This window comes from Gopherus flavomarginatus, chromosome 1, assembly GCF_025201925.1.
Source record: "Gopherus flavomarginatus isolate rGopFla2 chromosome 1, rGopFla2.mat.asm, whole genome shotgun sequence".
NCBI classification, from domain to species: Eukaryota; Metazoa; Chordata; order Testudines; family Testudinidae; genus Gopherus; species Gopherus flavomarginatus.
In genome coordinates, this window is record NC_066617.1 from 363,273,660 (window position 1) to 363,288,451 (window position 14,792).

General features: G+C 46.7%; 1 protein-coding gene across 1 annotated transcript in view; it reads left to right on the forward strand.

Annotated features, from left to right (window-relative positions):
- CHRDL2 (chordin like 2) overlaps positions 1-12,885 on the forward strand; it is a 70,869-nt gene extending 57,984 nt beyond the window's left edge. Inside the window, exons 10-11 of the mRNA XM_050937777.1 lie at positions 3,876-3,968; positions 11,065-12,885. Coding sequence (XP_050793734.1) covers positions 3,876-3,968; positions 11,065-11,144 — 173 coding nt within the window. The 3' untranslated portion in view covers positions 11,145-12,885. The remainder of the gene's footprint in view (positions 1-3,875; positions 3,969-11,064) is intronic.
- The last annotated feature ends 1,907 nt before the right edge of the window (positions 12,886-14,792 follow it).

A 14,792-nucleotide genomic window follows, 5' to 3' on the forward strand; every position in this document is an offset into this window, starting at 1 on the left:
CAATTTGGGTTTGAAATTAACTGATCTTTTCTTCGTTTTTTTCAGTTAGGCCACCAAATCGAAAAATCAAAAACGATTCAGTCAGCTCTAGTCATGCCTTTGAGTCCTCTGCTTCAGCCACTAGTCGACACTTCCTCTCACGTCCCAAACCAGTGGACACAGAGGCTGCCCTTGGCAGGAAAGAGGCTAAGTGAGAGGGTGAGGAAGGATGTTCCAGGCATACCTGGCACATTTGTCAGCACTTCACTACTTAATAGGAATGTTATAATACCTAATCCATCTTAAAGGTCATTTCCATTGCTAAATACATATTCTGGTTTTCCTGAATTAAACAATTGACTCAAACGCCTCCGCTCGCATTCTGACTCTGGCACAGAAGAAGCATAAGTCTATATAGAAATATTTTTATATTTCCTAGTCAAGCTACATTTCTAAACTGGGGGATTAAAAAAAATGTTGGCTGCTGAATGTGTAGAAAAACGAAATATGAATCAACATCAGCCAGTTCCATGGACACGGGAAAGAGGGGATCTGAAAGGAGGGGTGCAGAGATGAGGCTGGAGGTGTTTGTCAGAAGGGCAATGAGAGAGACAGAGCCCTGTTGTTATTGTCTGTGCTATGGTAGCACCTAGAGGCCCCAGGTGCTAGGTGCTGTGCAGTGCAATGGGGCCTTGCTTGGCCTTGGCTGGGGTCTCCAAGTGCTACTGTTATTAGTTATTCTTGTTATTACAGAGATATTTTGAAATCATGATAATGCAAGGTTTTTTTTGTAACTTCCTCTGAAGGATCTGGTGTTGCGACTCTTGGAGACAGGATAATGGAGGAGATAATAGGATGCGAGCATAGGCGGCAGGTTATATATGTTTGCGGTGCTCAAGCACCAGCAATATTCAGGGCTGGGGGCCCTGCTCCAGCAATATTTGGACCTGGGTCTCTCCTCTGGCCCTGCCTGAATCGGGCCCTGGCCGCCGCGGGTCTCCCCCCTCGGCCCTGCTGCGTCCCTGCCTGACAGAAAGCAGCGCAGCGCCTCTCCCCTGCCTGCTTCTGCTGCCGGAGTAGAATGGCTCCCAGGCTGCCCTTACCCTGAGCCTCTCCAACACCCCAAACCCCTCATCCCCCCGCACCCTAATCCTCTGCCTCAGCCCTAAGCCTCCCCACATCATGAACCCTCATCCTCAGCCCCAACCCTCATCCCCCTGCACCCTGATCCTCTGCCCCAGCCCTGAGCCCCCCCATCATGAATCCCTCATCCTCAGCCCCAACCCTCAGCCCCCTGCACCCTGATCCCCTGCCCCAGCCCTGAGCCCCCACACATCATGAACCCCTCATCCTCAGCCCCAACCCTCAGCCCCCTGCACCCTGATCCTCTGCCCCAGCCCTGAGCCCCCCCACATCTTGAACCCCTCATCCTCAGCCCCAACCCTCATCCCCCTGCACCCTGATCCTCTGCCCCAGCCCTGAGCCCCCCACAGCATGAACCCTCATCCTCAGCTCCAACCCTCATTCCCCTGCACCCTAATCCTCTTCCCTAGCCCTGAGCCTCCCCACATCATGAACCCCTCATCCTCAGCCCCAACCCTCATCCCCCTGCACCCTGATCCCCTGCCCCAGCCCTGAGCCCCCCACATCATGAACCCCTCATCCTCAGCCCCAACCGTCATCCCTCTGCACCCTGATCCTCTGCCCCAGCTCTGAGCCCCCCCACATCATGAACCCCTCATCCTCAGCCCCAACCCTCACTCCCCTGCACCCTGATCCTCTGCCTTAGCTCTGAGCCCCCCCACAGCATAAACCCCTCATCCTCAGCCCCAACCATCATCCCTCTGCACCCTAATCCTCTGCCCCAGTCCTGATCCCACCTCACATCATGAACCCCTCATCCTCAGCCCACAGCCCTCACCCCAGACCCCAACCCTCTGCCCTAGCCCTGAGCCCCGTCCTGCATCATGAATCCCTCATCCTCAGCCCCACAGCCCTCACCCCTGCACTCCCTCATATCCCCAAACTCCCTCCCAGAGTTTGCACTCCCTCCCAGAGCGTGCACCACCTCCCCTTTCCCACACACCCTTTCCCACCCCCGAATTCCCTCCCAGAGCCTGCACCTCTCACCCTGTCCTACACCCTCAGCCCAGAGCCTGCACCCAAACTCCGTCCCAAAGCCTGCACCCCTCACCCCCTCTTGCACACCCATCCCCTGCCCCAGCCCGGAGCCTGCACCCAGCACCCAAACTCCATCCCAAAGCCTGCACCCTGCACCCGTCCTGCACCCTAATCCCAGCCCAGGACCTGCACCCCAGACCTCCCCCCCCCAAACCCGTCCCAAAGCCTTAGGCAGGTGGGGGCGGGTTCTGGGCACCATCAAAATTTCTACAAACTTGCCACCCATGGATACGAAGAGTTACAGAAGGAGCTCTCCAGATCAGGCAACTGGGCAACAAAGTGGCAGATGAAATGCAATGTTGATACGTGCAAAGTTAGGCACATTGGAACAAATAATGCCCACTATACGTATACAATGAGCAGGGCCGCCCAGAGGATTCAAGGGGCCTGGGGCAAAGCAGAGGAGTGGACATAAAAAAAGGTGCCACCCACTGCGGCGCTTGTACTCACCCAGCAGCGCTCCGAGTCTTTGGTGGCGGCAGCGGCAGGTCCTTCACTTGCTCCATGTCTTCAGCAGCACTGAAGGACCAGCTGCCGAAGTGCTGCTGAAGACCCGGAGTGAGTGAAGGGTCTGCCACCGAAGTGCCACCAAAGACCCAGACCGCTGCCGGGTGAGTGAAAATTAAAAAGGTGCCTCTAGCCAGGGAAGGGATTCTTGGTCAGGGCTCGCGGGGCCCCGGTGGGGCCCAGGGCCTGGGGCAAATTGCCCCACTTGCCCTCCCTGGGATTCTAAACCAGCTGTTACCACCCCAGAAAGAAATCTTGGAGTCACCGGAGATAGTTCTCTAAAAACTTCAGTGCACAGCAGCAGTCAAAAAGGCTCACAGAACGTTAGGGAAGGGATAGATAATAAGACAGAAAATACCATAATGCCACGATATAAATCCATGGTGCACCCACATCTTGAATACTCCTGCAGTTCCGGTTGCCCCATCTCAAAAAGGATTTAGTGAAACCGAAAATAGTTCAGAGAAGGGCAAGAAAGATGATCAAGAGTATGGAATGGCTTCCATACGAGGAGAAACTAAAAGATTAGTTCAGCTTAGACAAGAGATGACTAAGGTGGGATCTGATAAAGGTTTATACAACCACAAATGGTGTGGAGAAAGTGAATAGGGAAGGTTTATTTCCTTTTTCCCACAATACAAAAACCAGGGACCACATGATGAAATTAATAGGCTGCAGGTTTAATACAAACAAGAGGAAGTACTTTTTCATACAACACACCACTAACCTGTGGAACTCATTGCCATGGGATGTTGTGAAGGCCAGAAGTATACCTGGGTTCAAAAAAGAACTGGATAAGTTCTTGGGGAGAAGATGGTCAGGGGTGCAAGCCCATGGTTGCAGTGACCCTAAACGTCTGACTGCTAGAAGTCAGGGATAGAAGACAGTGGTGGATCTCTCCATAATTGCTCTGTTCTGTACACTCCCCTTGATGCTCTGGTAAAGGTCACTGTTGGAGACAGGATACTGGGCAACATGGGCCATGATCTGCCTCTGTATGGCAGCTCTTGTGTTCTTAGTAGATGGACCACAGGTCTGAGCCAGTCTGGTGCTTCCACTATTCCTATGTTTTTACCTTTCTAATTAGCTAACTATTGAGAAGGGTTTTTTTTTGTTGGTGGTGGTGGGGTTGTTCTGTTTTAAAATGGAGCTGATCTGTAAGCTATAACTGGTTGTAAAATATTCACGCCAATCATCTCTGTCCCCAGGAATATTTCATTTGATACAGATCAAGAAGATCAGGAAACAGGAGTTCAACCCAGAAGCACAGAACTTTAGGCTGATCACCAGAACAAATGAAGGTACAAATAAAAAGCAAATCTTTACTTCTCTAATCTCCTGGCAATTGTGGCCTGGCTTCTACCGATATGTGTTCTGGACTCATCAGTCATCCCGTAAAGATCTTTTTTACCCCACTGAGCAAATGGGGGGAAATGAAATACAGTGTGAGTAAACTGGCTTGTCCACATGACTAGGTGTCTTTAAATGTGCACAATCTGCTTTGTTACCAGTCAGATTTTCACTTTATAATAATATTTGAAAGGCCAGCCAAGTTCCTTCAAGTGGACACATGATTACGCAACCCAGAGGTTACATCTCTCCAAAGTCCGTAAAACTGATTTTTATATCTAGTCCATCTGGCTTTACCGGAAAAAGTGACGTAATGGCTTTGACAAAACACTCCCCGAAATATTGAAATCCTCCTTAATATTCCTGGAAGTGTGTAAATGTTGTAATAACCTGGCACCACCAGGCCACATGCTGACAGAGGGCTTGAGCTGCATAGTCATTCACCGCTTGGTCCAGGCCAAGACTGATCCTCTGATAGCTGTTCAGCAGCCTGTGTAACAGGAAAGTGAGGGTCTCAGCTCAGTGGGGCCACGTCAGAGAGTAATAGAAATGTAGGGCTGGAAGGGATACAAGACCAGCCAGGAGTGGAGGAAGCTTCCTAAAAGTGGGGGAGCCACTGGCACCCAAACCATGCCCCACTCACCCCTGAGGCTCCACCCTCCCCCCAAGATCTCACCCCCTGATTCCTCCTCTCTGCTCCCTCCCCTTATCATTCACTCTTACGACTGGTAAAAAGTGGTGGGGCCATGGCCCCCGGGTTCCCCCTGTTCTGGTGTCCCTGAGTCCAGCCCCTTGGTTCGTGGCAGGACCTAGTAAACCTAGACAGTCCCTGACAGCTATTGGTCCAACTGTGGTGAGGCGCAGCTGGGCCCCTCTAGCTTCTGCCCCTGCTACCCTCACAAACCAGTCAGGGATGCCTCAGGTTGATGCAATCGCCAGTGAATTTTATTTATATCTATTTCCTACCACCACCACCTTACTATCTATATACAGGATTTTACAGCCAGGCTTCACAAGCAGCAGACCAGAGTCACCAGTCCCTCTCAGCCTCTGGCCTCTCCCTGTATCTTCCCGCCCTCCCAGCCTTTATAGCCTATGGCTACTGGCAGGTGTTTCTAGTTGCCAAGCAGGCAGGGCTATTCAGCCAGCCCTGATCCATTCCCCTTGTTTGGGGCTGGCATGGCAGGGGGCTGATTAAGCACTTCATGCCCGGCACCCTGTCACACCAACCTGTTCTTAAAAACCTCCAGTGATGGGGATTCCACAACCTCCCTTGCAAACTAGTCCAGAGCTTAACTACCCTTAGAGTTAGAAATCTTTTTCTAAATATCCTAATTTCCACCTCACAAATCCTTGTTACAAATGTTACAATTAGCACCAATGGGCACTTTTGTCACCAAAGGGGCCAGAGACTGAATGGAGAGGGCAGGTGGAGATTCCTGCTCCACCTAGAGAGGATCCAGCTAGGAGAGAGATGAAGTGTCTATCAGGCCTTATCCAAAGCCCATTAAGTAAATGGAATGACTCATTGAGTTCAGAGGGCTTTGAAGCAGGATTGTGTGGGATTACTTGCCATCTGTCTGGCGGATAACCAGAGGACTTTAGTCTCTGAGGCCATCAGTCCATGTTTCCCTTCCTGGTCATTTCATGCATCCAGGTAGAGTGCCTCTAGGCAGCGTAAACCCACTCCATGAACTCCGTTGCAGAGCAGTGGTGCTGTTGGGAGAGCTCGTTTTAAACCTTTGACCCTTGCGCCTGTCCCTGATTTTCATTCGTTGTCTCCTGTGCACGCTTAAATCTTGGGTTATGTTATCCTGGGTCACCTGAGGAGACAGGGCCTTTTGTTGATCTGGTTTGCTGTGCTCACGATCTCTGGATTTAAATAGGCTGGCACCTTCTGTGAGCACTCACATTCCTGAGTCATGCACAGCGCGGCATTGTTTAAAGTCATGCACAGCGGAGATTTCAAGAACAAAAATTAATTGAGTTGCAAAATGTCCAAGGCAGAAATGCCTAAAATAACTATTAAAAATTCCTTTTGTTCATCTTTATTTCGCCCACACAAGGATTAACACCATGTCATTGTGATCCTGTTTTTCCCCGATGAAGCTTCCGATGACCTAAACACCCTGCCCTCTGTGATTTCACAAGTGTGCTGCTCTGAAAGGGACTGTGGTGTGAAAAAATAGCGAAGTTGTGAAATCATCAATTATAGTTAGTGAGATTTCTAGGAAAGCCTTGGCCAGCAATTGCCTCGTGACAGGAGATTAATTCAGCTAGAAAATATTTCTCCCGGTTATGACAGTATTAGGGATACACAATCCTTCCTGGGATTAAAGGGGCTGAGATCAGCTAGTAGGAGGATAAGGAAGGTTTCAAAGTACTGTATAGAATATTGGAATCAGAAACTTACTAGCAATACAAAAAACAGCCTCCCTAACATCTTCCGCGGCTGATTTTCAGATGGGTGTACAATGATTATTGTGATATTTCACAGTAAAATAAATCTGAATCAATATACAACAGCAGTGTGTGTCCTAGCCATCTGAAATATACATATGGCCCCTTTACCAAAGACTCTGAGCACCTCACAATTTGTAATGTATTTATTCCCTTAGCATTCCCGAGGTAGCAATGTGTTATTATCCCCATTTTACAGATGAAGAAGTGAGGCACACAACGACTAAGCCCTGGTCTACACTGGAGCAGGAGGGAATCGACCTAAGATATGCAACTTCAGCTACAAGAATAGCGTAGCTGAAGTCAACGTATTTAGGTCGACTTACTGCAGCATCTTCACGGCACTGAGTTGACTGCTTCTACCTCCCCCGTCGACTCTGCTTGCGACTCTCGTGGCGGTAGAGTACCGAAGTCAATGGGAGAATGCTCGGGGATCGATTTATCGTGTCTAGACTAGACACGATAAATCCATCTCTGATAGATCGATCGTTACCCGCCGATCCGGTGGGTAGTGTAGACCTGCCCTAAGTGACTCACCCTAGGTTATACCTAAAGTGTATGGCAGTACTGGAAGTTGAACCCAGCGCTCTTGGATACCAGGCTACTGTCCTACCCACTGGGCCATCCTTTCTCTCTGACCCAGCTGACACTCTGTATGAGTTTAATGACAATAAGAACTAGGCAAATACTACAAAATATTTTCCACTTGAATTTTTAATCTAAGGTCCTTCCCAGACCTTTGTACAGTTGTATGCCAAGGTTTTACTAGCAAGAGTGTTAGCAGAAAAGGAATTTTAAATTTGTAAACCAGAAATCTAGGAGAAAAGGAATTACATTTAGCCAATAAGATGCCAGGAAAAAACTCCATCACACGGGGCTTACGACCAATCACAACAAGGTTGTGGTTTGTGACCAATCACAACGAGGTAACAGAATGTGAATTTCAGATTTCCAATGATGAGCTGGAGAGTTAACAAACTTCACCCCCAAAATATGTTGACTTGGTTTTAATAATGAATACATTTGAGAAATTTGTGATACTTTCTTGGATCCTCCATGAACACAAAAAGAAGTGCAGTCCTTCCAAAACCCACACAATACAAATGATTAGTTCCAATAATACTTAACACTTATATCACTTACCATATTGAAAGTGCTGTACGAAGGTAAAGGGCCAGATTTTGAGCTGGTGTAAACTGCCTTCACCAGTTGAGGATCTGGCCCTAACTAATTAAACTGCCCAACACTTTTCAGAGATAGATAAGGATTATTTAATCCTCATTTCACAGATTGAGAAATCTTGTAGGCTGGGTGATTTGTCAGAGATTACACAGGAAATCTTGGGCAGAGATTGAAACCACATCTCCTGACACCCACACACTATTTTGAGTAGTTGTATTATAGTACTGCATAGAGGCCCCCATTGAGATTATGGCTCCATTATGCTAAGCATGGTATACTCACATAGTAAGTCCCTGCCCCCAAGATTTTATAGTCCAGGTAGACAAGCCAGAACTAAAAGGGAGAGGAGAAAGAGGCACTGACATGTGAATTGACTTGACCAAGGTCACACAGCAAATCAGTGGCAGAGCCAAGAACAGCATTCAAATCTTCTAAGTCCCAGAGCAGTGCCCTACGGCCACATCACCTCAAATCTGCCTTTCCTCCCAAGAATCGTTGAATAGGTTAGAGTAACTCTGCAGAAGGTTTTAAATTGGAATGACCAAGGAGCTACGGGAGGATGGGTATCAGGGCTGATGGGATTGTTTCGTACTGTGAGTGTATTTCTGGGCAGCAGCTTGCTATATATGCTGGATTCTAGACAGCTGGGATTTAGGGGGCCCAGAGTGGGAGGAGTCTTTGCACAGCAGCCTTATTTCCCTGTCAGTCATGCATAGCCTCCATCGCTATACAGGTTGAAAACTGTTTAGCAGGAAGAAAAAGGTAATAACGGTTCCAACTGAAAATCATAATGGAAAACTGATGTGGAAAGCCCCTAAAATCACCCCAGCGGGGATGGTTTCAGGATCTCCCCCTCGCATTTGAAATCCCCATGCTCTGTGGAATCCCAAGATGGAGTCAGGGTTGATGGGGCACTACATTACTGCGAATAAATAAAAACTAATGATAATGTAAGTTCCTTATTGACAGGTCTCCCTGGTGAGATCTTACAGACGTAAACACCCTCTGTGAAGCATGGATTGTAAAGGCCTCAGGGCACAGATTAGGAGTTTAGCTCTGGTCTTCCTTAGCTACCTTTCTCCCACCAGAGGTTTCTGAATGCTACTCTCTGCCCTGTGGATGGCTGAGTTTCAGAGATGATGTGATCCATGGAGATATTTGTCTTTACTCAGACCCACTCCCATTGAAGTCTGGGGTGTATGTGTGTGTGCCTGAGCACAGATTGCAGGAATGATGTCCATAACTTCATCGATTTTAGGGCCAGCAGGGATCACTCTGATCACCCTAATCCGACCTCCTGCACAAAACAGGCCATAGAATTTCACTCTGCAGTGGAAGAAACTATTCTTCTATAATCTATCCTTTGCAAAATCCTCTCCTTTAGGATCTTTGAGGATGGGAGGTGCAATATTAATGGTCTCATTGTTAGGGCCCTACCAAATTCACAGTCCATTTCGGTCAATTTCATGATCATAGGATTTTAAAAATAATAAATGTCATGATTGCCACTACTTAAATCTGAAATGTCATGGTGTTGTAATTGTAGGGGTCCTGATCCAAAAAGAAGTGAGTGGGAGGTCGCTAGATTATTGTAGGGTGGATCACCCCGAGCATTCTCCCGACAATGACAGACCAGTAGGTCTAACGTTGGTACCAGGCAAATTAGTCGAAACAATAGTTAAGAATAAAATTGTCAGACGCATAGAAAAACATAAACTTTTGAGCAATAGTCAACATGATTTCTGTAAAGGGAAACCATGTCTTACTAATCTATTAGCATTCTTTGAAGTGGTCAACAAACATGTGGACAAGGGGGATCCAGTGGACATAGTGTATTTAGATTTCCAGAAAGCCTTTAACAAGGTCCCTCACCAAAGGCTCTTATGTAAATTAAGCTGTCATGGGATAAAAGGGAAGGTCCTTTCATGGATTGAGAACTGGTTAAAAGACAGGGAACAAAGGGTAGGAATTAATGGTAAATTCTCAGAATAGAGAGGGGTAACTAGTGTTGTTCCCCAAGGGTCAGTCCTAGGACCAATCCTATTCAATTTATTCATAAATGATCTGGAGAAAGGGGTAAACAGTGAGGTGGCAAAATTTGCAGATGATAGTAAACTACTCAAGATAGTTAAGACCAAAGCAGATTGTGAAGAACTTCAAAAAGATCTCACAAAACTAAGTGATTGGGCAACAAAATGGCAAATGAAATTTAATGTGGATAAATGTAAAGTAATGCACATTGGATAAAATAACCCCAACTATACATACAATATGATAGGGGCTAATTTAGCTACAATGAGTCAGGAAAAAGATCTTGAAGTCATCGTGGATAGTTCTTTGAAGATGTCCACGCAGTGTGCAGAAGCGGTCAAAAAAGCAAACAGGATGTTAGGAATCATTAAAAAGGGGATAGAGAATAAGAGTGAGAATATATTATTGTCCTTATATAAATCCATGGTATGCCCACATCTCGAACACTGTGTACAGATATGGTCTCACCTCAAAAAAGAAATTCTAGCACTAGAAAAGGTTCAGAAAAGGGCAACTAAAATGATTAGGGGTTTGGAGAGGGTCCCATATGAGGAAAGATTAAAGAGGCTAGGACTCTTCAGCTTGGAAAAGAGGAGACTAAGGGGGGATATGATAGAGGTATATAAAATCATGAGTGATGTGGAGAAAGTGAATAAGGAAAAGTTATTTACTTATTCCCATAATACAAGAACTAGGGGTCACCAAATGAAATTAATAGGCAGCAGGTTTAAAACAAATAAAAGGAAGTTCTTCTTCACACAGCGCACAGTCAACTTGTGGAACTCCTTACCTGAGGAGGTTTTGACGGCTAGGACTATAGCAGTGTTTAAAAGGGAACTGGATAAATTCGTGGTGGTTAAGTCCATAAATGGCTATCAGCCAGGATGGGTAAGGAATGGTGTCCCTAGCCTCTGTTTGTCAGAGGATGGTGATGGATGACAGGAGAGAGATCACTTGATCATTGCCTGTTAGGTTCACTCCCTCTGAGGCACCTGGCATTGGCCACTGTTGGTAGACAGATACTGGGCTAGATGGACCTTTGGTCTGACCCAGTACGGCCGTTCTTATGTTCTTATGAGATGAGATTTCATGGTCCGTGATGTGTTTTTTATGGGCGTGAATTTGGTAGGGCCCTATTCATTGTTCTCCCCCATCTGTCTCTTGTCTTATACTTAGATTGTAAGTATAAGATAATACTCTCTTTTTGTTCTCGATTTGTACAGCGCCTAGTGCATGGGGTCCTGGTCAATGACTAGAGATCCTGGTGCCATGATAATACAAATAATAATTATTTATTAGTATTACATTCCCAATAGGGCAAGTGTCAGAGAGTCATCTGTAGTAAATATCCATCTGTCTTCTCTTCTCATTTAGGTCACTGGAACAACTTCAGAGCCCAAACCTCAGGGCTTAAGATGACAGAGAATCCAGAGAAAGAAACAAAGAGCTTGTAAAAAAACCCCCTGAAACAAATATATAGAGATATGAAAAAGTTGCATTATTAAATTAACTCGCACAGCAATAAAAGGAAAAAAAAGACGGATGCAAACTAAAAACTCAAGCAATCAAACCAGCGATGACAACAGATCTGAGTCTGAAACACGGCGACAGCCACGGACGTGACACCCTTTGGAATGTTCCCAGAGATGGGTTGGGGGAGCCAACCGCTTATCTCCTGCTTGTCCACGATTTCAGGGGTGCGGAGGAGAAGACAGGAGGGATGTGCTGTGAAGAGAGAAACTATGGGCTCTGGTTCCCAGCTGCTTTGTATCGCTAGCCAGTACCATGGGCTACCAGTGAACCAGTACAGGAGTCTTGTTCCTTCTACTGTTATCATCTTAAAGGAGACCTGCAAAGAGAGAAAATCGCGATTATCGCCATTGTTTCCTTTGTAAGCATCGTTGTGATGTACAAAGCATTTAAAACACAAACGATATTACTTTAGAAATATCAGCGCTTGAGTCTATTTTAGCCGGAAGACTCCTTGGAGGACTGGAGAACTAGTGATGTTATAATCTGATCATGGCAAATCTCCCAGGGATGTAGCCTCTTTGCAGACTGACCTAGGCCCCAATTCAGCCAGGAGTTCAAGAACAAACGTTAATCCTGCGAGTAGTCCCACTTCCTTCAGTGAAACTATTCATGTTCTTAAAGTTAGGTGACATGCTTCGGTTCCTGGCTGAATCAGGGTCCTACATAGGGACAGCACAGAGGGAAGAGGGCTTTTAGTTTAACTGTTTACAGAGCTTTATATCTCCTTTGATTTACTTACTGCCTATTTAATTCAAACTCCAGACAAAGAGGAAGGAGGAAAAACCCTCCTTGTGAAGGATTCGAACATCCTTCACCCTCTGTCAAAGACAAAGAACCTCCTACTCCAGTTCTCTCGTCCTCGAAGGCAACCTCCAGCGACAAAATAGAGACAACAAGATTTGATATTTTTGATATTTCTAAGGTGGAAAAGGAGCACATTTTTTCTGGAAAACGCTAAGGGTGGAAAAGGCTGGACCTCCTTTATGCACCATAAAGAAAGAAATGCAGACCCAACAGATTATTTTTTCTCTTTGCAGGTCACACACATTTACTTTTCGAGGCCATACGGTGATGTAGAGCTCCAGGTTCTAAAGATTAAAAACCATTCATTACACTGCTTAGAAAGTCCCATGATAGCGAAGGGCCCGATTCATCCCTACTGTAACCGCACCACCTTCGACAGAGTTACCCCAGGGTTGAATTTGGCCCAAGGTGTGAATTTCTAACCCTGTATGTTTGTTCAGTAATCATGTTTTTTTACTCTCCCCATTGAGAATTGCAACGGGCTTAGTGCTTTAGTTTGGTTTTATGAACAGTAGGAAATTCCCTGCATAGCTGCCCTCCCAGATAGGCATTTTCTAGGCAAAGCATCGGCTAACACAAGGATGAACACCTGATCCTTCACACAGCTTTTGCTCCGGTAATCCTACAAGAATGTTTCCCCACCGCTGGCTAACCAGACACCATTGTTACTCATTTATTGTCAATAGGTTCCTTTATGCACCTCTCTCACCCCCCTACTCCTCTCTGAGCACACAGGTGATACAGTGCAAACCGTACTCTGCTCTCTAAATCCAGAACAAACCTACTGAAATCAATGGAGCTACTGCAGATTTACACCAGTGTGGCTTAGAGGAGAAGCAGGACCATCATCTGTGCAGTGCCTAGATGGCTCCTACTGTAGTGGGTGAAGGGGCCGCTACGGGGGGGGGGCTCCGGGCGCGCAGCGGAGACGGCTACAGAATAACGTCCACGTTTTGCTCCAGATCATCCCATCCTCCCAGGGGGAAGGAAATGGCTGCAATGGAGCTGGCTCAGATCCAGACAAACACGGCTACCCCTCTGATACTTGACACCATGCAAGGCACTGCATTAGCCATATGGAGTGGAAATCCATCAACCTCATGAAGAAACTTGCACAAATACAGACAGATATCATCTTCCTTTCCAAATGCAAACGGATGGACATCATACCAAATGGACTAAAGGTAAAAAATCCACTGCTATCTACATACTACACAGACCACAGTGAGAGATTATGCCATACTCTATCAAAAAAACTGAGGAACCACCTGATCAGCATCCTATACAGCAAACAGGAAAACATGAAAAAAGAGCTCTCCAACCTGGAGACTCTCATTAATAACCAAACTTCTATACAAACGGACTTCACTAGAATAAGACAGGAGATCTACATTACTCACTTCACCTCTCTACAAAGGAAAAAGGACTGTAAGTTGTCTAAACTCCTACCTGCCACATGGGGCCACAACCGTGGTACCCCTAACCCACCCAGCAATATCATCAATCTATCCAACTACACGCTCAGCCCAGAAGAAAAGTCTGTCCTATCTCGGGGACTCTCTTTCTGCCCTGCCACCCCCACCAACATGATACAGTTCTGTGGCGATCTGGAAGCCTACTTTCGCCATCTCCGACTCAAAGAATACTTCCAGGACAACACTGAACAGTGCACTGATACACAGGTGCCCTCCCACCAACAGCACAAGAAGAAGAACTCCACATGGACTCCTCCTGAGGGTCGAAATGACAGTCTGGACCTATACATTGAATGCTTCCACTGGCGTGCACAGGCAGAAATCGTGGAACAACAACATCACTTGCCTCACAACCTAAGTCGTGCAGAACGCAATGCCATCCACAGCCTCAGAAACCACCCTGACATTATCATCAAAGAGGCTGATAAAGGAGGTGCCGTTGTCATCATGAACAGGTCTGACTACCAAAAGGAGGCCGCCAGACAACTCTCCAATACCAAATTCTACAGGCCACTTCCCTCAGATCCCACTGAGGAATACACTAAGAAACTACAGCATCTACTCAGGACACTCCCTACACTAACACCAGAAGAAATCAACATACCCCTAGAGCCCCGACCAGGGTTATTCTATCTACTACCCAAGATCCACAAACCTGGAAATCCTGGACGCCCCATCATCTCGGGCATTGGCACTCTCACTGAAGGACTGTCTGGATATATGGACTCTCTACTCAGACCCTATGCCACCAGCACTCCCAGCTATCTCCGTGACACCACTGATTTCCTGAGGAAACTACAATGCATTGGTCACCTCCCAGAAAACACCATCCTAGCCACCATGGATGTAGAGGCTCTCTACACAAACATCCCACACACAGATGGAATACAAGCTGTCAGGAACACTATCCCTGATGATGCCACAGCACAACTGGCTGCTGAGCTCTGTGCCTTTATACTTACACACAACTATTTCAAATTTGATGACAATATATATCTCCAGATCAGTGGCACTGCTATGGGCACCCGCATGGCCCCACAATATGCCAATATCTTTATGGCTGACCTGGAACAACGCTTCCTCAGCTCTTGTCCACTCACGCCCCTTCTCTACCTACGCTACATTGATGACATCTTCATCATCTGGACCCATGGGAAGGAGACTCTGGAAAAATTCCACCACGATTTCAACAGCTTCCACCCCACCATCAACCTCAGCCTGGACCAATCTACACGGGAGGTCCACTTTCTTGACACCACGGTGCAAATAAGTGATGGTCACATTAACACC